Source organism: Myotis brandtii, unplaced genomic scaffold (assembly GCF_000412655.1).
Source record: "Myotis brandtii unplaced genomic scaffold, ASM41265v1 scaffold521, whole genome shotgun sequence".
In the NCBI taxonomy this organism is placed as follows: domain Eukaryota; kingdom Metazoa; phylum Chordata; class Mammalia; order Chiroptera; family Vespertilionidae; genus Myotis; species Myotis brandtii.
The window spans coordinates 3,267,523-3,293,125 of record NW_005369870.1 but is presented as its reverse complement, the minus strand read 5'-3'; the positions used below and the strand labels follow the sequence as shown (position 1 = coordinate 3,293,125).

The window sequence follows — 25,603 nt, the reverse complement described above, 5'->3', positions numbered from 1 at the left end:
ACACATCTAGCCCTTACTTCACACCTAGAATCTAGTTAGCTCCATATATGTACCTATAAAATATTTTCATTTGGCTCTTTTACTGTAACCCTAAGCTCAGTATACCTAAAGTAACATTTGCTTTCCCATACATTTACAATTATTACATTTTGGGTGTAGGCACCGTTATTTTTAGTTTCCAGGGTAGGATTATAGAATCATTCCTTGACTCTTTCACTTCGTTGTGCCATATATTCAATTTGTCATTTTTAAATGTATTTGATTCACCTGTTCTTAACATTTCCTCTGATATCTTCCTAGTTTAACTACTATAGCTTCTTACCTGACTAGACCCTGGAGATGCTGTGGTGCATAAGATTAGATTCCTGATGTCTGTTTCAAAGAAATCATGACAACTGCGTATTGCTTACATAAAGTTCAGACTTCCTCTATCAAATAGAAACCAATGGTAACAAGTCTCCACATTCAGATGTCCTTTCTAGATCATTGTTGTTGCAGCACACATAGCATCACTTTCTAATTATTTGTTTGCATATTTGTCTCCCTTACTACTCTGAGTTACTGGAGATGGAGATTATAAGTACATTTTTGTATAGTTGTGCCTAGCATTTTTGTTTAATAGTGCCTAGCACGATATTTGTCACATACATCAGTCAATCTTTGTTGAGTGGATGGATTAAAAGCATAATAGATACTTTTATATACTTTGTCATTCATTCTAACAGTCACCTTGTTTCGTGGATATAGGAAGTCTTGTTGTTTTTATTTATTTATTTTATCAATTTATTGATTTTAGAGAGAGAGCTTTATTGTTCTACTTATCCATGTATTCATTGGTTGCTTTTTGTATGTGTTTTGATCAGAGATTGAACCCACAACCTTGGCAGTTCTGAAAATACTCAACCAGAGATGAGAAAATATAGACAGGTAATGCAGTGCACTCAGAAAACAAATCAATAAACAAAATGAGTGCTTTACCAAACAGATTGAAACTTTAAAAAAGAATCAATCAGAAATCTTGGAATAGAAGGATGCACTTAAGGAGATTAAGTGTGAACTACTGAACATAGAAAACAGAACCAACCAGATGGAGGTAAAAATTAGTGATATTGAAAATAGGAATCTAGAAATGATGCAGAGGGAAGAAGAAAGAGACCTGAGCATAAAGAAAAATGAAATAGCCCTATGAGAATTATCTGACTCCATCAGAAAAAGCACTATTAGAATTATGGGTATTCCAGAGGAGCAAGAGAGGGAACAGGATATGGAGAACCTATTCAAGCAAATAGTAAATGAGAATTTCCCAAACCTATGGAAAGAACTAGATCCTCACATCCAGGAAGCAAACAGAACACCTAGTTACCTCAACCCAAAGAAGACTTCTCTAAGGTACTTGGTATTAAAACTGTAAAAAATTGATGACTCAGAAAAAATTCTCAAAGCAGGGGAAAAGAAGAAAGTGACCTACAAAGGAAAACCATCAGGCCCTAACAGGTTTGGCTCAGTGAATAGAGCGTCGGCCTGAGGACTGAAAGGTCCCAGGTTCAATTCCGGTCAAGGGCATGTACCTTGGTTGCGGGCACATCCCCAGTGGGCGGTGTGCAGGAGGCAGCTGATCGATGTTTCTCTCTCATCGATGTTTCTAACTCTCTATCCTTCTCCCTTCCTCTCTGTAAAAAATCAAAATATTTTTTTAAAAAAAGAAAACCATCAGAATTTCATTCAGTTTCTCAGCAGAAACTCTACAAGCCAGAAGATAATAGAACCAAATATTTGAACATCTGAAAGAGAGACTACCAGCTGAATTATATATCCAGCAAAATAATCCTTTAAATATGAAGGAGAAATAAAGACATTCCCAGACATACAGAAGCTGAGGGATTTTGTCACCAGAAAACCTCCATTGAAGAAAATACTCAAGGGAGTTATTCTACCTGAAACAAAGAGCATAAGATCACAACACTACAAGTAAGATCACCAACAACATAAACAGGGATAATTTGTGACAACAAAAACATAAAACAAGAAGGGGGAAAGTCCTGAATTGGTAAAGGAGGATGAAGATCGGATACACTCAAAAGAAAATCAGCTATGGTATATATGCAAGTTTACTCTTTATAAACCTTATGGTAAGTAACCACACACAAAAATCTGCAAACCAGGACACATAGCTTAAAAAGGAGGAAACAGAGGAAAGAAGTATGGAATACCACCAAACAAAAACAATAGAAACACTAAGGAAAAGAACCAATGAAGGTACAGAGCTACCAGGAAATAAAAGACAAAATGGCTATAGAAAATCCTCATACATAAATAATTACCGTAAATGTAAATGGCCTGAATTCACCAATAAAAAGGCACAGAGTAGCAGAGTGGATCAGCAAACAAAACCTAACCATATGCTGCCTACAAGAGACACATCTAAGCTGCAAAGACAAAGGTAGATTCAAAGTAAAAGGGTGGGAAATGATTTTCCAAGCAAATAACATCCACAGAAAAGCAGGTATAGCCATAGTTATATCTGACAAAATAAACTTCAAGATAACAGAGAGAATAAGAGACAGAGATGGGCACTTTGTAATGATAAAGGGGACACTACATCAAGAAAACATAACACTTCATAATATATATGTACCCAACCAGGAAGCACCGAAATATATAAAATAACTACTCACAGAACTAATGGGAGAAACACATCAAAACACAATCAGAGTTGAAGAACTTAATAATCCATTGGCAGCTCTAAACAGATCAACCAAACAGAAAATCAGTAAAGAACTATCAGCCTTAAATGAAACACTAGACCAAATGGACATAATTGACATTATAGAACCTTTCATCCCAGAACATCAGATTATACATTCTTCTCCAGTGCACATGGAACATTCTCAACGGTAGTTTTGGGTCACAAAACTAGCATCAAAAAGTTCAAGAAGATTGAAATTATACCAAGCATATTCTCTTGAAATACCAAATACAATGCCTTGAAATTAGAAATCAACTGCAAAAAGGAAGTAAAGACACCCACAAATATGTGGAGATTAAACAACATGCAACTAAAAAATGACTGGGTTGAAGAAGAAATAAAATATGAGATCAAAAGATATATAGAGACAAATAAGAATGAATATACAATATATCAAAACTTCCTGGGATGCAGCAAAACCAGTATTAAGAGGGAAATTAATATCATTACAGGCCTATCTCAGAAAATGAGAGAAATCCCAAGTAAACAACCTAATATCATATCTTAAAGAAGTAGGAAAGGAAGAACAAAAGCAACACAAAGTCAGCAGAAGAAAGGAAATAATAAAAATTAAAACAGAATTGAATGAAATAGAGAACAAAAAGACTATACAAAAAATTAATAAAACAAAGAGCTGGTTCTTTGAAAAGATTAATTAAATCAACAAATTCCTGGTTAGACTTAAAAAAGAAAAAAAGGAAAAGACCCATATAAACAAAATCATAAATGAGAGAGAAGTCACCACAGATATTATAGATATACAAAGATCACTCTAGAATATGATAAAAGACTATATGCCACCAAATTCAATAATCTAGAAGAAATGGATAAGTTCCTAGATTTTTATAACCTTCCTAGACTAAATCATGAAGAACTGGAAAATCTAAATAGACCAATCGGCAGTGAGGAAATTGAAACAACCATCAAAAACCTCCCAAAAAATGAAAGTCCAGGACCAGATGGCTTCACCAGGGAATTCTACCAAACATTCAAGGAAGACTTAAAAACTATCCTTCTCAACCTCTTCCAAAAAATTAAAGAAGAGGCAATACTTCTTAACACATTCTATGAGGCCAATATAACCCTGATACCAAAACCTGGCAAAGATAACACAAAAAAAGAAAACTACAGACCAATATCTCTGATGAATAAAGATGCAAAAACCCTAAACAAAATACTAGCAAATTGAATACAAAAGTACATCCAAAAAATAATACATCACAAATAGTAGAGTTCATTCTAGGATGGTTTAAGATACCCAAATCAATCAATGTAATACACCACATTAACAAAAGATAGGATAAAAATTATATGATCTTATCAGTAGATACAGGAAAAAGCATTTAATAAGATCCAACATCCATTTATGATTAAAACACTCAATACAATAGGAATAGAAGGAAAGTACCTCAACATATTAAAGTCCATCTATGATAAACCCTCAGCTAATATCAAACTCAATGGTGAAAAACTGAAAGCTTTTCCTCTAAGATCAGGAACAAGACAAGGATGTCCACTCTCACCACTCCACTCTTTTTTTAAAAATATATTTTATTGATTTTTTACAGAGAGGAAGGGAGAGAGATAGTTAGAAACATTGATGAGAGAGAAACATCGATCAGCTGCCTCCTGCACGCCCCCTACTGGGGATGTGCCCACAACCCAGGTACATGCCCTTGACCAGAATCAAACCTGGGACCCTTTAGTCCGCAGGCCAAAGCTCTATCCACTGAGCCAAACCGGTTTTGGCCACTCTCACCACTCTTATTCAACATAGTGCTGGAAACCCTGGCCAGAGCAATAAGGCAAGCGAAATAACTAAAAAGCATCCAAATAGGGAAGGAAAAAGTTAAACTGTCACTTTTTGCAGATGGCATGATTCTATATATAAAAAAAACCAAGACTCCACAAAAAAACAAGCAAAACAAAAAACCCTATTAAAACAATAAATACAATCAAATGCAGGATACAAAATCAGTGTGGAAAAATGTATTGCCTTCCTGTATACTAACAACAAAACTTCAAAAAAAGAAATGAAAAAAGCAATTCCTTTTGCAATTTCAACCAAAAGAATAAAATATCTAGGAATAAACTTAACAAAGAATGCGAAAGACCTAAATAATGAAAAGTACAAAGCATTCTTAAAAGAAGTTGAAAAAGACACAACAAAATGGAAAAATATTCATGTTCATGGATTGGAAGACTCAACATAGTTAAAATGGCCATTTTACCCAAAGCAATATACAGATTTAATGCAGTCCCATAAAAATCCCAATGCTATTTTTTAAAGAAATATTAGGAGAAATAATTAGATTTGTATGGAACCACAAAAGACTCCAGATAGCCAAAGCAATCCTGAGAAAAAAGAACAAAGCTATAGTTATCACGTTGCCTGACTTCAAATTATACTACAAAGCTATGATAATCAAAACAACATGGTATTGGGAGAAAAACCAACACACAGATCAAAGGAACAGACTAGAGAGCCCAGCTATAAAACCACATGTATATGGACAGATAATTTTTGACAAAGGAGCCAGAAGCACACAATGGAGTGAAAAGAGTTCTTCAATAAATGTTGCTAGGAGAAAAGAAAAGTCACATGCAAATGAATGAAGCTGGATTACAAAAATTAATTCAAAATGGATAAAAGACCTAAATATAAGACCCAAAACAATAAATTACATAGAAGAAAATATAGGTACTAAACTTATGGACCTTGGTCATAGAGAACATTTTATGAACTTACCCCAAAGGCAAGGGAAGTAAAGGCAAAGATAAATGAATGGGACTATATCAAACTAAAAAGCTTCTGCACCGTGAAAGAAGCTGACAACAAAACAAAGAAGCAGCCAGCCAGGTGGGAGATGATATTTGCAAATAGTAGCTCCAACAAAGGTTTAATTTCCAAAATAGATAAAGAACTCATAAAACTCAACACTAAACAAACAAACTACCCAATCCAAATGTGGGCAGAGGACCTGGAAATACCCCTCTCCCAAGAAGACATCAAACAGCCAATAGATACATGAAAACATGTTCAACCTCACTGGCAATTAGGGAAATGGAAATCAAAACTACAATGAGCCAAGTTTGGCTCAGTGAATAGAACATTGGCCTCAGGACTGAAGGATTGCAAGTTTAATTCCCTCTTAAGGGCAAATACCTCAGTTGCAGGCTCAATCCCCAGCAGTTCACTTGCAGGAGGCAACCAATTGATGTGTCTCTCTCACATCAATGTTTCTCTCTCTCTGTCTCTCCCCCTCCCTTCCACTCCCTCTAAAAATCAATGGAAAAATATCCTTGGGTGAGGATTCAAACACACACACACAAAACACACACAGAAATTAAAAAAACACTACAATGAGATACCACCTTACACTTGTTAGAGTGGCCATTATCAACAAGACTAGAGGCCCAGTGCATGAATTCATGCACCAGTGGGTCCCTTGGCCTGGCCTGCGGGATTGGGCTGAAACGGGCTCTCCAACATCCCTTGAGGGGTTCCACCGGTGCACGATCGGGGCTGGGGAGGGACGCAGGAGGTTGGCCAGCTAGGGAGGGTCCACAGGAGGGCTCCAGGGCATGTCTGGCCCATCTCGCTCAGTCCCAATTGGCCGGACTCCAGCAGCAAGCTAACCTACCAGTTGGAGTGTCTGCCCCTGGTCGTCAGTACACATCATAGCAACTGGTCGATCGGTCAACTGTCTGCCAGCTGGTTGTCAGTGCATGTCATAGTGAGTGGTTGAGCAGCCTTAGCATATCATTAGCATATTATGCTTTGATTGGTTGAACGGATGACCAGACATTTAGCATATTAGGCTTTTATTATATAGGACAAGCAATAAGTGTTGGGAGGTTGTGGAAAAAAGGGAACCCTCATTCACTGCTGATGGGAATGTAGACTGGTACAGTCACTCTGGAAAGCAGTCTGGCAATTCCTCAAAAAATTAGGAATAGAGCTACAATACAACCCAGCAATCCCTCTCCTGGGTATATACCCGAAAAACTCAAAATCATGTATTCGCAAAGATATATGCATCCCTATATTCATTGCAGCATTATTTAAATAGAATTGGGATTTTTATGGGATTACATGTCTGGCCAAGACATGGCAACAACCAAAGTGTCCTGTGATAGAAGACTAGATAAAGAAGACATAGTACATGTGCACAATGGAATACTACTCAGCCATAAGAAGGGATGAAATAACGCCATTTGCAACAACATGGATGGACTTTGAAAACCTATGCTAAGTGAAATATTAGTCAGTCAGAAAAAGCTAAGAACTATATGATTTCGCTCAGATGTGGGATATAAGACTGAAACTCGTGAATACAAACAGCAGCGTGGTGATTGCCAGAGGGAAGTGGGTAGTGGGAGAAGAGGCTCCTAATATATGGTGATGGGAGAAGATTTGACTTTAGGTGGTGGGCACATGGAATAACATATAGATCTTGTAACATAGAGACCCACACCTGAACCTATATGTTCATGTGGACCAGTGTCACCCCTATAAATTTAATAAGTACATTTTAAAGAGAAAGAAATATATTGGCCTGATGATGTGTTGAACCATCTATAGAATTAGCCAATACCTCCATATTTTTCTTTTCATTTGCACTTAACCTTTCTTTCCAAGCAGAGGAAGTTTTTTTTTTTCTGATTGTCTCATTGCAATGTAAATTTTTATAGTATAATTCCAAAAATTTTAGACCTATTACAGAAAGTTGTTATAATTTTTTTGAAGTCTTCAATTCCTACACCATGAGGAAGTTAATGTCATATTTTAGGGATTGGAATAAAATTTTTTTTTTGTGGTGCTTAAATTTAATGTCAAAGTAGAGTTTAACTTGTGTTTGTGAGTCAGATCTTAGTTTGTCTAACATTTTTATTTTCACTGCCTGGTTGTTAATAGCTTTCTAGTGTAGGTGTTATATCTGTTGCTCTTCTTGGTTTCTAGTTGTTATTAATGTGTACAATATCACAGCTTCATGTAGGTCAACTTTCTTAAGTTTCTTCTACCATTGACTTTTAGGAAATGGGAAAGAATAAGTCATAAGTAATTGGGTTGTTTTTTCAAAACACATACCACTAGGGATTCTCATAGTTTACTCTCTCTGCCATCCCTCCTTGGAAATCAATTCATGCCTATAGTGAATCACTGTTACTGGAGGAACTTAAGATAGTTCTCAGGCTCGGCCAGTGTGGCTCAGTGGTTGAGTGTTGACCCATGAACCAAGAGGTCACCAGGTTGTGGGTTTGATCTCCAGTAGGAGGCATGCGGGAGGCAGCCGATTGATGTTTCTCTTTCATCTCATTGATGTTTCTATCCCTCTCTCTTCCTCTCTCTCTAAAATCAATAAAAACATTTTTTTTAAAAAAAAGATAGTTCTCAGGTGTGTCAGTTTCTCTTAGTATCAAAAAAAAAAGTTAGTCTGCGTAGTTGTTTATTTTTAAATGAAAAAGTTGCCAAAATTATTCAGGAAAGTGCTATTTCATAAAGCAATAAATGACTGCAAATTTCAAATATGCATTTTTTCTAGTAATAAAAGTATTCTCTTAAAGTGTTAAATTAGACAAATACTTATATCAGAGAAGTCCTTGGTTATTAGGAAAACAATCCTGAATATGGTACCCTTTTCTTTAAGAAAACATTATATAACCTTACTAAAATTAAAACAAAAGAAATTTTAAAAAAATGTTTTTATTGATTTTTAGAGAAAGAGGAAGGGAGAGGGAAAGAGAGATACTCAACAATGAGAGAGAATCATGCATTAGCTTCTTCCTGCACACCCCTCACTGGGGATGTGCCTTGACCAGGAATCGAACTGGTGACCTCTTGGTTATGAGTTGACACTCAACCAGTGAGCCACACAAAACTTCTTAAATAAAAATTATTTTCTCTTTTCATTCTTTTTTCCTTTTGTCTTGAATAACTTTCACAAAATATATCTGTATAACCAGTGTCGTGAAAGTTCCCAGTTTTCACTTGACTACTTTCTGATCTGCCTTCAGTACAGGTCCCTCCCTTCTTTTCTTCTCTTTTTACTCTGGAATTAATCCTCTACCTACTTCACAGGCCGATTCTTTGATGAGAATGAATCCCCTGTTGATCCGCAGCATGGCTCTAAACTGGCGGATTATAATGGGGATGATGGTAACGTAGGTGAGTATGAGGCAGACAAGCAGGCTGAGCTGGCTTACAATGAGGAAGAAGATGGTGATGGTGGAGAGGAAGACGTCCAAGGTGAGCTTGGGCCTGGCTTCCATGCTGTGACCATGAAACCCACCAATCCAATTTGGTTGAATTTGTGTAGAATTTTCCCACTCATTAGTAGCAGTACAGTCTTAATACAAAGAGGTTCAGTGCAGTTTTTCAATTGTATTTTGAAATCAATTTTATGATAGTGGTATTAATAAATTTATAAATAAATTATTTTAATTGTTATCAATTGTAGTTATATGTGTTATTGATATAGACACAATTTGAAACTCAGAATCTTGAGAAATTTTAGAATTAAATTGTTTAAAATGGTCCTAGACAAGTACTCCCAGAAAATAATTCCCCTTTTCAGTTTCTCATCTGAAAGCATTTCAGTTATTCTAGGTACAAATATTGATCAGATAGCCCTTTTGTTATCAGGGAAGCTGCAAAGGAAATAGTCTCCTCTACACTGAAGATAAAATTATTTTACTACTGATTCAGCATAGAAAGTTTGTTTTCAAAATTTTTTTCTGAGGTTTAAAATTTATTTTTAACAGTTTGTGAAGATTTATCTGTTTTATGTTTAATACACAGATTCAACATATTTTCCTTGTTAACTGTGTTACTTCTGAGCTTTTAGTGAAAGTTCAGAATCTACCTGTGTGCATGCAGCCCTGCCCATGCATGCATATTAGTGTGTGTTGCTTCTTTGCAAGTGTGAAGGCCTGTTTTCTGCCTGCTTACATCACTTAGTAGTATTTGTGGAGCTTTTCCTTTTTCTATAAAAGTTGATTATAAAGTTAATGTGTGTGTTTTAGATTTTATAATATTATGCATGCAATATTTTCCCAATGTAACTGTCTTGATTTACTCCTTAACTCTTTTTAAGGTAATTAAATTTTATTTAGGTTCATAACAAGAGTTGTTCTGATAAAACTCAGAAGAAAATGTAGTTGTCCTAGAATACTACATATTTAATAGAAAAAGGGAAACCAAAGACTCTGACTTCCTCCTAGGCACTGTTTTGATAGCCCATTCTAGTTTTAGAAGAATGGTTATTGGGAATAGAAAGAGATTAATAAATGTTAGTAGTTAAGGATTTGTTAATGAGAACTCACTTTTTGGTCTTTTGAATAAATTATACTCACTTCTTCTATACTCTTATCCATTTTCATAAATCTTACCATTTTTTCTTACTACTTTTGTGATTTGTTCGAGTTATACTTATTTGCAGTTATTTATAATGTTGCATTACATATATTTATATCATATCACCAATTAGAATGTAAGCCCGTAGAGGGCAGGAATTTTCATTTATTTTGCCTTCTATTTCGTTTGTATCTTTTTCTGCCTTCATAGTCCTCCCCACCACCCATAGTTTTTAGCACTCATAGGGTGCTCAGTAAATGTTGTTAACTAATACTTTTATCCTTTTCTCATTTAATTTTTATTCTTATAACTGTGACTGGAGTAATAACCCTTTAACTTACTTCTGGTCTTAATAAGCTTGCTTGGTTTACACTTTAAACATTTCTAGTTTTCTTTCAGAAGGGCTTCTGTCTCAGATAATTTTAGGTTTTCATTAGAACAATTAATTTCAACTATAATTGAAAATCATTTCTTATATTTTGGCTGTCTTAAAGGTAATGACTTTTATCACAAAACTTCAGTTTAATATTTTTATCCATAGCAGGTACATTTCTCTTCATCGCCTTCTCGCTCTCTCTCTTTCCAGTACCCTTCTCTCTCTCCTACCCTCAGTTCTCATTGCCACTGTCCACTGTAGGTCCTCATTACCCTCATGCTGCCTGCCTTTACTTTTACAAGAAAATTAATCTATTGATTCTAAGGAATATAAATAAAGAAATGATCTAGGATGATATCCTCAGTGAAGTAGGGAGGGGATTGGTCAATTTTTGGGTTTCTTCATTTGCAAGTGAATTTTACTTGAGCTGGGGTTTGCCATTTAACATTTTTGTCCCATTTGGGGGTTCACTAATGATAGCAGCCGAGGAAAGGGCAGCTACCAAGGGGACTCTTATTATAGGGAACAGAAAGATGCAAGAACATCAACTCCAGCAAATAAAGAGGAATAAGTTTGGGTGAGATGACAAAAAAGAAATATGGGAGACCCAAATAATTTTAAACACATTTTCATGATTAAAAATGTTTCACGTTTAAAATTTTTAGGTATAGTATTAATTGTTCAAAAAGTGTGGAGAGGAAATTGTGGCTATTCCCTAATTAAGTTTGAATACTTGGAATTTAAAAGTATTTCTTCATAGCTTCATTGTAGAAATAATGGTTGAGTTCCCAGCCCAGTTTGTACTTGTAGCCAAAGCAGGCAGTAGAGTGGAAAAACACATTAGCCTGAGAGTTAGGAGATGAGCTGTGTATTGCTTTTCAAGTCACTTAAACTCTCTGGGCCAAAATTTATTCATCTGTAATGTGAGAGTACTTAACAAGTGTTCTTCTCAGTGCTAAAATGCTGTGGTTACATTCACAGTGGAATCACTACATATAACACAAGTATTATGGGAAATGTGTTTCAGATTTTAGCATGCCTGACGTACATCTTTTCCCAAACTCAGGAAAGAAAATGGAAACTACTCCAGCCATCAAGACTCTGCAGCTAGAGATATCAAAACAAGGTTCTAGCCATAGGGACTCTTCTCTGCTCTCTCTAGTATTAGGAGGAGTTTTCCCTTGTATACCTAGTATTAGAGATTCCAGCTGCAGGACTGAGATTTGGGCTTCAGCTCTGACTTTGGTCTCCAAAACACTCTGGCTTTGGTCTCCAAAACTCTGGTTTATAAAATGCAGATTTGGGTAGCATCTCTACCAATAGAGAGCTGAAGGGTTCCAGCTTTATCTCTGATGTCTGTTCATATGTATTAATCATTTGAGTCAACACTGTATACATAGTGTTTTCTTATAGAATTAAGTGAAGCCTAATTTTCCTGTGTTTACAGTCCTGGTTTATTTTGGCTTTTAGTTCCTGGTTTCCTGAAGCATCCTAAAAGAAATATTTTATTTACATTAGTGTAAAAATATTTTTCCTGACTTCTTAAAGATCTACTTTGGAAAGACTGCACATCTGATGGATGGGGCCATCAAACTTTTTAATCCAGGGGCCCTCAAACTTTTTAAACGGGGGACCAGTTCACTGTCCCTCAGACCGTTGGAGGGCCGGACTATAGTTTAAAAAAAAACTATGAACAAATTCCTATGCACACTGCACATATCTTATTTTGAAGTAAAAAAACAAAACGGGAACAAATACAATATTTGTATTTGTATGTGGCCCGCGGGCCGTAGTTTGAGGACCCCTGTTTAATCCCTTCTTCATTGTAACTAGGAGATAGACGTTTACAAATTCCCTGTACTCTTATCTTTAATCTCAAAGAAGTTCCTAATTTGATTAATAGAATATGCAATGCATATTACTAAATATATCTATAAAAGGAGCTTAGCACAGTGCTTAAATGCCTGATTCTAAGCCAAGACTGCCTGGATTTGAATCCCAACTGTGTCACCTTGTGAATTATGTAACCTCTATGCCTCAGTTTTCTCATCTGTCAAATAAGGATAGATATAGTTATCTAATTCAACAGTTATGTGGGTTATATGATTTAAATATTTGTTCAGCACTTAGAACAGGGTCTTTCACACTGTAACACTCTGTGTTTGTTGAATTAAATTATATTTCTAGATAGTAACACCTTAATCTATCAAAAACTAAGCTATTGGGTAACTGTAACATGAACCAGAAAGTAAGAGAAGTCATTTTTTAAGACTGCAGGAGCCAAAAGGTATCATTAAAAGCTATGTACTAAAAAGGGAGCCTCTTAGGCTCTGATTGAAATACTTTTCATTCTTTTTTTTTAATTTTAATCCTCACTTGAAGATATTTTTTCCATTATTATTATTTTATTTTTTTTAGAGAGAGAGTGAAGGAAGGGAAGACAGAGGGAGAGGGAGAGAGACAGAGAGAAGAGAAAAGAGAGAGAGGAAAGAGGGAGGAGAGAGAAACATCAACGTGAGACACATTGATTGGTTGCCTCTTGCATTCATCCTGACCAGGGCTGGGTGTTGAGCCTGCAACCAAGGTACATGACCTTGACCAGAAATCGAACCTATCACTCTTCAGTCCACAGGCCAATGCTCTAACCACTGAGCAACCTACCAGGGCAAAATACTTTTCATTCTTGTTCTAATATTTTAGTACTCTGAGCAGTCTTATTTCAAAACCTGTAGTTTGTAGCAAAATTAGGAAAGAAGGATTATTATTGACAGACTAGAGGGCTGGTGCACGAAATTCTTGCACGGGGGGAGGTCAGGTCCCTCAGCCCAGCCTGCACCCTCTCCAATCCGGGACCCCTCGGGGGATGTCTGACTGCCTCTCGCAATCCAGAACTGCTGGCTCCTAACCGCTCACCTGACTGCCTGCCTGCCTGATCACCCCTAACCCCTCTGCCTGCCTGCCTGATCGTCCCTAACAACCTCTGCCTGCCTGATCGCCCCTAACTACCTCTGTCTGCCTGCCTGATCGCCCCTACTGGCCTGATCTCCCCTAACTTCTCCTCTGCTGGCCTGATCGCCCCTAACCACCTCTGCCTCGCCCCACACCAGGGACCCAGGATTCCCTCCTCCAGTTGGTCGCAGGCACCTGGGACCCAGGCTTCCCTCCCTCTGGCCGGCCACAGGCACCCAGGACCCAGGCCAGCTTCCCCTGGGCTGGCCGCAGCTGCAGGGGACCATGGGCAGGCAGCTTCGCCTGGGCCGCAGCCACAGGCACCCGGGACCGTGGGGTGGGCGGTTTATCCCTCTCCTGGGCTGCGGGCACAGCCGCTGGCGCCCAGGACTGCTGGGCAGGCGGCTTGTCCCTCTCCCGGGCCGCAGCCCCAGCTGCTGGCACCCAGGATCTCGGGGAGTGCGGCTTGTCCCTCTCCCGTTCCAGGCCACAGGCACCGCAGGGCAGGCAGCTTGTCCCTCTCCCAGGCTGCAGCCCAGCCGCATGGCACCCGGGACCGTGGAGCATGTGGCTTGTCCCTCTCCCAGGCTGCAGGCGCAGGCACAGCTGCTGGCTCCTGGGACCATGTGGCAGGCGGCTTGTCCCTCTCCCGGACCACAGCCTGGCTGGTCCCCATTTCTCTCTCGCGAGCTCATTTGTGCCAGTCTGGTCCCCATTCCTCTCTCCCCAGTGTTGAGTGTCTGAGCCGTTACAGCGTGATGGCGTGAGGACGTGATGGCCATTTGCATATTAGCTCTTTATTATATAGGATAAACTGACAGTAATGTGAAGTGACAGGTGATACCTATAAAGGACCCAGGAAAACCTGTGAGTAGCCAAATAAGTCAAACTCCAAAGCACTATATAGAGTTGCTTCATATAGCTACTTGCCCTGGCCAGTTTGTTCACTGGTTAAAGCATTGGCTAGTACAACGAAGGATTGTGGGTTCAATTCCTAAAAAGGGCATCTACCTGGGTTGCAGTTTCAATCCCTAGTCCCAATCAGAGAGTTTGTGGGAAGCAACCAATCAAAGTGTCACATCTCCCTTCCTCCTTCCCCCACCTCCATTCTCTCTAAAAATCAATGGAAAAAAATATCCTCAGGTGAGAATTAACACCCCCCGCCAAATATATATATAGTTACTCAGTGACTTTAGGGATATTACTATCTAACAATATTATGTAATAAATATTTTCTTTTTGGTAAAGAATTAAGTTTTGGTTTGTATACTCTATTTAAGAAATTAACTAGTAAACTCTTTGCAGAGAAGCAAAGAAATTCACTAAAATGTTAAATGTTAGGATTATGAGTAATGTTTATCTTATAATTTTTATCTGATGACTAAGGATTAATTTTATAATTTAAAAAAGGTTATTTTTAAAGACATGAAAAAAATATACATAGAAGTTTCTACCAAAGCTTTAATTAAAATGACTTCATTTATATAGAAATAATATATAAAAGGATCACCTCCTCAATGTTTGTGGGTTCCTAAAGTTTTGCTGACTATATTTATCTACCTCCCTCCCTCCCTCCCTCCCTCCCTCCCTTTCTTCCATCCATCTATCCATCTATCCATCCATCCATCTTTCCAATCTATCATTAAAAGATTTGTTAAAATGAAGTAATCTTCCAAAATAGTTACAGACTTTTCCCTCTTTAGCCAAGCAACTGAGAAATAGAACACTATTTGCAGACTGTGTAAAATAATGAGCAGAAAACTACCTTAAAAAGGAGAAAAATTCCTGAGAAAAAAAGAGACTTTTTAAAATTGGATTTCTGCAAATGATTTTAAAAACAATATTCTTGATACATAATTATTTCCCTTTCAGATGATGAAGAACGAGAACTTCAAATGGATCCTGCAGACTATGGAAAACGTTTAAATGATGTCCTTTAAAACCTAAAGGAAACTTTAGAAAACCTAAAGTGCTGTAAAATGGAATCATTTCTACTTTGTCCTTTTTGACTTTTGCTGTAAAGATCAGTTGTATCAGTTATAAAGATACATTGAGTTAAACTTAAGGAAAAATTTAATGAAGGAATGTACCCATGTACATATGTGAACTTTGTCATATTGTATAATTAATGCAAAGACCTTTTTGGTTGTATTACAGTTGAGCCAAAAACAAAGTAAACAAACTGTAGTCTTTGCGTTTAAAGCAAACTAATATATATTTTACATTTTATTGAGCCTAATTCTTTACTCAGATGGACAAACAGGAAAAAATGGTTGTACAGTTTATATAAGTTGCACATAACATAACCACAGTGAGAATAGTTAATTATTCAGCTTAAAAATGTTTTATGCACTTATTCTTGTTAACTCAACTGGTGTTCTGTTCCCACCCCTTATCACATGCTCTTCCAGGAATTATACCTACAATAGTTAGATAAAAAACAGGAACCTAGAAGCCAAACACTGGGCACCATGTGTACAAAATCACTTCCCTACTCCTTTTATTTTACACTAGAGGCCCACTGCATGAAATTCGGAACTCGAGGAGGGGGTCCCTCAGCCCAGCTTGTGCCCTCTCGCAGTCCGGGAGTCCTTGGGGGATGTCCGACAGCGGAAGGCAGGAGAGGCACCCGCCACCGCTGTGGCGCTTGCCAGCTGTGAGCCCGGCTTCTGTCTGAGCGGTGCTTCCCCTGTGGGAGTGCATGGACCACCAGGGGGCAGCTCCTGCATTGAGCGTCTGCCCCCTGGTGGTCAGTGCACATCATAGCGACCAGTCGTTCCGCTGTTCGGTCGATTTGCATATTAGTCTTTTATTATATAGGATGAGTGCTGGTGTGTTTTGGCAGGTAAGCTTTCAGGTGAGGCCTGATGAAAGCTGAGATAACCTGCAAAGACATAATAATATTTATGAGTTATACCTTACTTAGTTCATGAACTTGTGAAATGCATGATTGACAATATTTTTTTTTTTCATATAATACCAGTACTGTTTAACTATAATCAGGACTGGCTAAAATTTTTAAATTTTCAGAGTTCAAGTTAGTGAATATATTTATGATTTAAATGCCATATTCTAAAAGAGGTTAAGTCAACTTTGAAATGAATCTGCAATCAGTATTTCAAAGCTTCTCTGGTAGTTTTAGTGATATTATTTGACTAGACTTTTTCTGAATTACTAAATAAGGACTTTTAACAGATTTTTATTATTGCACAGATAAATAGAAGTACAGTGAGGTCTACAGCCATTTTATTAAAGTAGCTTAAAAGTTTGTAATAAAGATGAATCTTTGTAATTACTTAAATGTTAGTTAAGAACCCATAAACCTCATATTTGCTAATTTTACAAAATTATTTTAAATGCATTTGTCTTTTTTGACACTTTTCAGTAGAATATGTAGCTAATTCTTGTTTTCTGAGTTAAAACACTTCTAAATCTAACCCCTCCACCCCCAAAATAAAAAGTTTTGATCATAAGGAGAAATTTAAGGATGCTAACTTTGTGTTTCAGAAGGGTTACTGGTAATTGCACATAAACATTAAATGCTTTCTTCCCCCTTTACTCAGGTTCTAGCCAAAATTCACATTTATAGAGATTTTTTTTTAAAGAAAAGGTTATCACTTATTGGAGGTACATAAATTATTAAACTTGGGTTCAGAAATTATTAAGCAACTAGGACAAGATATAGTGATTTACTAAAATTGTTTTTTCTACCATATCAAAGTAAGCAGTTCATGCCTTTGCTATGAGTAGAGTCAGGATTATAAATGAATTGGTATGATAGTTCATGGATTTTTTTTTTAATGGAGTTAAAGGGAATTAATGTATAACTTCTAGGTGTTAGAGTGGGAAGATGAATCTAAAACATACTCCTAGAAATACTTTATGTTTAATACTGTAAAATTTTTGCAAATGAAAACAGTGAAATTTCCTGCCTTAGTTATTTTGTCATAAAAACAATTATTTGGTTGTAAGATAGTTGTTACTTACACTGCAAAATTTCTTCAGTTAGCAGTCTATACATTTTATAAAATGAGAAATCTTGAACCAATTGGTAATATTTCCAACTGTATTAACATTTAAATGCTATAAAATACTATGTGAATCTCTTAAAACTCTGACATTCTACAGTCTGTATTAGACATGCTGATTTTATAATGTTTTACTTCTGCCTTAAGATTTAGGTTTTTTAAATGTATTTTTGCCCTGAATTAAGTGTTAATTTGATGAAAACTGCTTTTGAAATCATCACTGGGTTCTAATAAATTAAAAATTAAACTTGTTTTACTATTTTGCTGATCTGATAATATATACACACATCACACTTAAGTGATGCAAATAGCTACATTTTAACATTAAAATTTGAGTAAATTTAGAATGGCAGAAATTTTTACACCAGGGCTGTTTACTGTGCTAGTTTATTCAACAAACTAGAGGCCCGATGCACGAAATCTGTGCAAGAGTAGGCCTTTCGCAGCTGTGGCTTCGTCCAGAAGGTCGTCTGGATGGTCGTTCTGCTGTTCAACCTTTTGGTCAATTTGCAATTATGCTTTTATTATGATAGATATTGAATGCTTCCTATGTGCCCAGCATTGTTCTAGGTACAATAGTAAGAATCTGCATGGATAAGACAGACCAGGTTTCTTTCCTCATAGAACTTACTACATTCAACTGGGGAGCAGCCAGACAATACACAAGGTAATCAATATGAGCCAGGTAATTTAAAATAGTGATAAGAGCTATTAAAAATAAAACAAGGTTCCAAGGTCTGTAAGGTTCCAAATTTTCAGGTTTTTACTTAACTGAAACATTACAGTTGTGAATCTAGAAAATCATGAGCAAGGAGGAGAAAAATGAGGCTGAAGAGTTATGGAAGGGGTAATATAGGGAGAATCTTGTCAATTCAGGTCACTTGCTACTGACCCACAAAGAAAAAATGCAGAATATAAAATATACATGAAAGGTTGATTCTAGGGAAAATACATAATCAGACTTCAAAGTGATTTCTAAAATATGTCTTTTGCTCCAGCTGGTTTGGCTCAGCAGATAGAGTGATGGCCTACAGTCTGAAGGGTCCTTGGTTCAATTCCAGTTAAGGGCACATGCCCGGGTTCCAGGCTAAATCCCCAGTAGGAGGTATGCAGGAGGCAGCCAATCAATGATTCTCATCATTGATGTTTCTATCTCTTTCTCCCTCTCCCTTCCTCTCTGAAATAAAATTTAAAAATATATAAATACTAGAGGCCCGGTGCACAAATTTGTGCACGGGTGGGGTCCCACTGGGTGGCCTGCAGGGATCGAGCCGAAACCCGCAGTCCAACACTGCCTGCAGCTCCTACTGCCGCTCCCGCTCATCCCGGCCCCACTGTGCCTGCCTCAAGCTCACGCCCAATCAGTCCTGATCGGGAAAGGCTCACACTGCCACAGCAGCGCTCGCCAGCCATGAGCCCTGCATCTGGCACCCTCCCAAGGGGAGTGGCCTGTGTGATCAGGCTGAAACCAGCTCTCCAACATCCCCTGTGGGGTCCCAGATTGCAAGAGGGCACAGGTCAGGCTGAGGGCCCCCACTGGTGCACGAATTGGCTGGGGAGGGACTGCAGAAGGGCTCCAGGGCATGTCCGGCCCATCTTGCTCAGTCCTGATCAGCCAAACCCCAGCAGTAAGTTAACCTACCCGTCAGAGCATCTGCTCCCTGGTGGTCAGTGCACGTCATAGTGACTGGTCAACCAGTTGACTGTCTGCCCCTAGTGGTCAGTGCACATCATAGCAAGCTGTTGAGCATCCTTAGCATAGCATTAGCATATTACGCTTTGATTGGTAGTTCGGTTGTTTTGCCATTTGATCTATTTGCATATTACCCTTTTATTATATAAGATTTAAAAAAAGAAGGTAAACCATTTAAAAAAATAAAGTCCCTTTATTTAAAAAAATCTGAAGATTGTTTGCCTTTTTGACTTCTCATTTGTATAATGCTGTAACACCAAAAATTGCTAAAATATAAGGGCAGAGAATCTGTTAACATACACACACACAAAACTAGAGGGAGAACGTCACTTGCTATAATGGCTGACCTTGGAAACTTCTCTTCCCTCACATGTTTGACTCAATGGCTCCAATAAGACAATCAAACACTGTAAACATCATTACATTTCCAAAGTCTTAACATCATATGTGGTTCATCAATATTCAGTTCTAATTGTGCAGTTCCTTTTAAAAGACTCTTCTCAATAAGTGTTCCAGACAAAAATTCAATCAACTATACAAGAAAAAGAGGGATGTTTAATGGTTCATATAAGCAAACTGCATAAAGAGCAGAAGTCTCCTGGAGTTGAGAACAATTGAAACTAGGACTTGAATGCTACCAACTTTGTTTCATCAACTCCTTTCTGTTTCTCTCTACTTCCTTTTCTCACACCAGCTCCCTCATTCAAAGCTCTAACCAAGACTTCCAGCAGGTCATATTTTCAAAGAAAATATGAGAGTTGCTGCTCCTCTTTGCTTAGTTCCATTTCAGAAAATCTGAGACAAGGGGGTATTTCTGCTTCTGTCTGTGGTTGAATAACTTGACTAGCCCTTCCAGATTAGTAACAGCTATAAAAACTGGATAAGATATATTGAGCAACTGTTTTTGGGCAGCACAAAACTGAAATTTCCAAGAGAAGGGAAACTTAAGCAGTTGAGCTCCACAGCTTCCTATGGTGTAAATGGGTTGGAGTGCAGAGCTGAGAAGGCAGAGATCATAGTGGGGAGCAGCTGAAGCAGTTGGAATCTATGGGGTTGGCATCAGAGAAGAGAGCTATTCAGAGAGGTGGCCTCAGAAATCCATATGGGGTCACAAGTCAGAGCTGTATATAATAAGAGCAAGACCATCTGACGCTTACCAGATAGTTGCTACACAGTTGAAAATGGAACAGAGGTACCAAAGGTCAAGTGTGTTGACATAAAAGCAGTACTAAGGGACATTGAGTTTCTGGGCCTGCCAAGGCGGAGATCTCCTTAACAACTGTGACATGCAGTTGAAATATTAGAAAAGTACCTTAATAGTAAAAACCATGCCTTAGTAAGACCTACTCTAGACCTTCCCTAACATGCTCTGACAACATTGTCAGAGAAGACAGCGTATGGAAGTGTTGTCCTGCCAAGTTGGACCTTATGAAACTCCTTAGGCTTCCCACAGACATGAATAACAAAACATAAAACCAAGCCTATACTAATTTAAAGTAAACAATCTGTAACTGAAATACCTGCTAAAACAAGAATTATCACTTTAAAGAAGATAACGGAGTTCAGAATCTCTACAACATATGCACAATGTCCAGTATTCAATAAAAATTATTAAGACATACAAAGGCACAAAAATATGTGATCCATAGTTTTAAAATACTGGCATGGCCTTTGTTATTACTTTTTATATTGTTTGTTATTTGTTAATGCAGGTATAAAAATATGTTCAAAGATTAAACAAAATATTTTAATAATGAACAGAATCTCAGCACAGAAATGACAATTATAAAAAAAACACCTAGAACTGCAAAATACAATAACTGAAATAAAAAATTCATTGGAAGCCCTGGCTGGTGTGGCTTTAGTTGGTTGGGCATTGTTCCATGCACCAAAAAGGTTGCTAGTTTGATTCCTGGTCATGATGCATGCCCGGGTTACATGGATCATGGCAACCAATCAATGTTTTGGTCTCACTTTGATGTTTCTCCTTTCCTCTCTCTCTAAAAATCAATTAAAAATCTTTAAAAAAAATTCTTGGGTGGGTTTAATAGCAGATTAGAGATGGCAGTAGACAACCTGAAGACTTACAAATGTAGTTGAATAAAGTATTTGGAAATAGAGGGTTGAAATGTTGAGAGACCTAGGATTGTGGATTTGGGATTCATTCTTTAAATGTTTGAAACCTCAAGATGCTGTCCACCCTCACACCCCAACTCTGACACATAAACCTAAAGATTCCATCATGAAAGAACAATGATCATCCTTTCAATTACTTATTGAGTGCCTAATATGTGTAGAGAACTGTTCTGAGTACTGGGGATACAACAATGAAAAAGTCCCTGCCTTCATGGAACTTATATGCCACATGGAGAGAGAGATATTTTCTATAATCAGTGATAAATGATATGAGAAAAATAAATCACAATAAAAGAATAGTGATGGAAGAGTGCTACTAGTATTTAGATAGGATGATCAGGGAGGGCCACCTATGTGATTTTAAATTTTCTAGTAGCCACATTTTGAAAATATGTAATTTTGATGTTTAACCCATATCTAAACTATTACCATTTTAACATGTAATCAATATGGAATACTCTTAATATGTTATATTCTTTTGTACTAAGTCTGAAATCTATGTATATATTTCATTTATAGCACATCTCAATTTGGACACTAAATTGTCATTGGAAACATTTTATTAGTATTTAGAATTCATTCCATTTATAGTTGAGTAAGAATATTCACAAACTCATGTTTCAAGCACACTTAAGTTTTCCAATGACTCAATCATGTATTAGCTTTTTTTTCAATAGACTTTACTTTTTAGGGCAGTTTACAGCAAAATTGGGTAAAAAGTACAGAGAGTCTCCTCCTCACCCCTGGCTTTCCCCACCATCAACATCCTGTACCAGTGTAGAATTATTTGTTGTAATTAATAATCCAACATCGATACATAATTATCAACCAAATTTTTTAGTTTACATTAGAACTCAGACTTTGTATTGTGCATTCTATGGGTTTGAACAAATGTACAATGACATATACCCACCATTATAGTACGCAGAATATATATAATGACATATACCACCATTGTAGTAGGCAGAAGTTTCATTTCCCTAAATTTCCTCTTTCACTTATTCCTCCTTCCTTAGCCTAAAACCCTAATAACCATTGATCTTTTCATTATCTCCATAGTTTTGTCTTTACCAAATGTCAGATAATTGGAATCATACTTCATGCAGCCTTTTTAAGTTGGCTTCTTTCATTTAGTAATATGCATTTAAGATTCCCCATGTCTCTTCATGGCTTAATAAGCTCATTTTTTTAGCTGAATATTCCATTGTATGAATATACCATAATTTATCCATTCACCTACTTAAGGATACCTTGGTTGCTCCAAGTTTTGACAATTATAAATAAAGCTGCTATCAACATTCATGTATTTTCAACTCCTTTGGGTAAACACCAAGGAGCAATTTTTTAATTGTAGTCAAGGATACATAAACATAAAATTTAACACTGTACATTTACATTTAAAGTGTACAATTCAGTGGCATTATGTACATCCACAATGTTGTGCAAACCATCACCACTATCTAGTTCCAGAACGTTTTCATCGCTCCAAATGGGAACCTTGCTAGTCACTCATGTATTAATTTTAAAATTTAATTAAAATTAGGCTTAAATTGTTTCTCAGTCACATTAGCCACATTTCAGGTGCTGAGTACCCATACGTGGCTAGTGGCTATCGAATAGTACAGATCTAGAGAAAGAGCATTAGAGGCAGAGGAAACAACAAATACAAAGCTCTTTTTTAAAAAATTATATATTTTATTGACTTCAGAGAGGGAGAGGGAGAGAGAGATAGAAACATCCATGATGATCTGTTGCCTCCTACATGCCCCCTACTGGGGATCAAGCCAGCAACCCACGCACATGCTGGGGAATCGAGCTGTGACCTCCTGGTTCATAGGTTGATGCTCAACCACTGAGCCACAGCAGCAAGGCCAAATACAAAGCTTTTGAAGCAGGAATACATTTTTTTCAAAGAACAGTTCATTGGTCAGTATGACTGGAGTACAAGGAGCAAGACGTAGGAAATGTAGTCAGTGCTGTAGCCAAAAGTAGGCTAATAAAGGGCCTTGCATAGTAAAAGACTAGATTTTAAGGGGGATGTCAAATTTACAAAGAGGTTTAAAATAGTCCCTGGTTAGGTAGCTCAGTTGGTTAGAGTGTCGTCCTCATAGGCCAAGGTTGCAGGTTCTATCTCTTGTCAGGGCACATACAAGAAACAACCCATGAATGCACAAATAAGTGGAACAACAAATCAATGTTTATATCTCTGTCTATATATAATAAATAAAATTTTAAAAGGGTTTAAAATAATTACTCTGGCTTCTGTGTTGGAAAGATTAAAGGAGGTTCAAGAATGAACTAGGAAGATAGCTAGAGTGATGAAAAGTGTTTGGATTCAGGATATATTTTGAAGGTTTCGTTTATTACACGTATCATGAATTTGACACTAGGTTTTAGAAAAACTGTATTCTGTAAGGTGGAGAACACACAGAGTAGCAGGTTTGAGAAAAAAATGAATTTAGTTTTGACCATGTTAAGTTTTAGATGGTCATTGACATCAAGTGGTCACAATATTGGAGCAAAGTGACAGCTCTGATATTTCAATAGTTATATTACATCCTTAGTGATTGATAAATAAGAGAGTGATAAAAATATAGCTCAGAGATAGAATATAGGAATGCCCTATATATTGGTGAAAAATGTAAATATATTTCATATACTCTGAAATGTGGGTCCAACTGAAAGACACTGTTGCAGATCCAAATACTTCTATGACTTACTTAGTGAACTATCTATTTCATTAATGTTTTCATATAACAATAGTTTTGAATAGCTTAAAAAGCATGCATGCCACTGTTCTGCATTATGTTTTTCTCCCGTGTGACTACTGCTTTGCATCTAAATATACTTAAGACTTCATTTTTAAGTTCATATTTTTGAAATTTTACCTTATTCTAAAATCTTGGACAGAGTTGTTACTGAAGCTTAATGACATTAACTACCATTTAAGACACCAAAAAAACAACAACACCTTGCTAAGTATTTTCCACAAATAATCTTTGGATAAGCATCTCATATTCCACTTGGACTAGACACTGGGGATGCATTTTTGACCTGTGATGCTGAGGGTCCCTTGACCCAGGCCGGCAGGTAGAAACCCATTGGTCTGAATAATCGCAGAACCACCGCCGGCATCGCGTGCTGTCGAAGGGCGTGGGTTTGTAATTACAGATCTATGAGCAACTGCTTACAGAAGACCCTTAGGGGCCACCATTTTTTTTTATTTTAGAGAGAGAGAAACATCAATTTTTATTGTTCCCCTTACTTATGCATTCATTGGTTGATTCTTGTATGTGCCTGACCCGGACTCAACTCCCAACTTTGGCGTATCTGGAGGATGCGCTAACCTGAGCTACCCAGCCATGGTCTCTCCTCTCCTTAAAACAAACAAACAAAAAACACCCGTCAGTGTCTAACTCAAGAGTGGGGAGACCAATCATACCTAATACAGGCTTGTTGGGAGAATCAAAGTGCATATAAATGCATACAAAAGTGCTTTGTAAGTGGCATATTTTACTTAAGTCTTAAGAGATTGAAAGCTTGAAATAACTACTACTTGGAATGTATTTTTAGAAATATATTTTTACCTGATTTAAAATTTATTTTAGTCATCAATTAGGGCAGTTGTTTAGTTTATATTATATTCCTTTTGATGATACACACTGCCTAGACGGTATAGTAATTAGTAATTGCTGCTTTCCAATTAGTTTTTCAGAAATCTTATTATTTTGTGGATTACTACCAGTTCTGCACGCTGTATACCACAGCCTCTCAATAAATGTGCATTCAGAGCATTCTTGTACTAGAAAGATTTAGGGTGCAAATAACTCAGAGCTCTGGCAGGATCTGTACTGTGGAAGGCTTTCAGAAGACAGCCCACCTTCCTCACACTCTGAGAGAGAAACCACCAGATTCACGAGGGTGCTCTGTTTACCTCTCAGCCTCATCTCTCTATTCCCGGTGCACAGAACTGCTTCCCCACCTGCTCAAAGCAATCTCGTATGTGGCCCATCCCATCTGTTTGCTTTACCTAGACACTCTTCCCCTGTAGCATCAATTCTTCATGTCACACTTAGATGTCATCTCAAGAAAGCCTTCCCAACCCCCTCACCGGCACCCCTCGTGTGTTCTACAACGCCTGTCATTCTATCACACTGTATTTAGATTGTCTGTCTTCTTCAATAGTCTGAATTCTGGGAAGGCAATGTCCATTCACTGTTACATCCTCGCATCTAGTATGGTCCTAGCATTGCGCTTTCTCAATAAATATTTCCTGATTGAATTATGAGTGGCTGGAGTTTTAGTAAACAGTACACTT

General features: G+C 37.4%; 1 protein-coding gene across 1 annotated transcript in view; it reads left to right on the top strand.

Moving 5' to 3' along the window:
- The window catches only part of CASC4 (cancer susceptibility candidate 4), a 97,730-nt gene extending 81,727 nt beyond the window's left edge, over positions 1 to 16,003 (top strand). The window contains 2 exon segments of the mRNA XM_005877532.2: positions 8,829 to 8,996; positions 15,301 to 16,003. Coding sequence (XP_005877594.1) covers positions 8,829 to 8,996; positions 15,301 to 15,368 — 236 coding nt within the window. The 3' untranslated portion in view covers positions 15,369 to 16,003.
- The last annotated feature ends 9,600 nt before the right edge of the window (positions 16,004 to 25,603 follow it).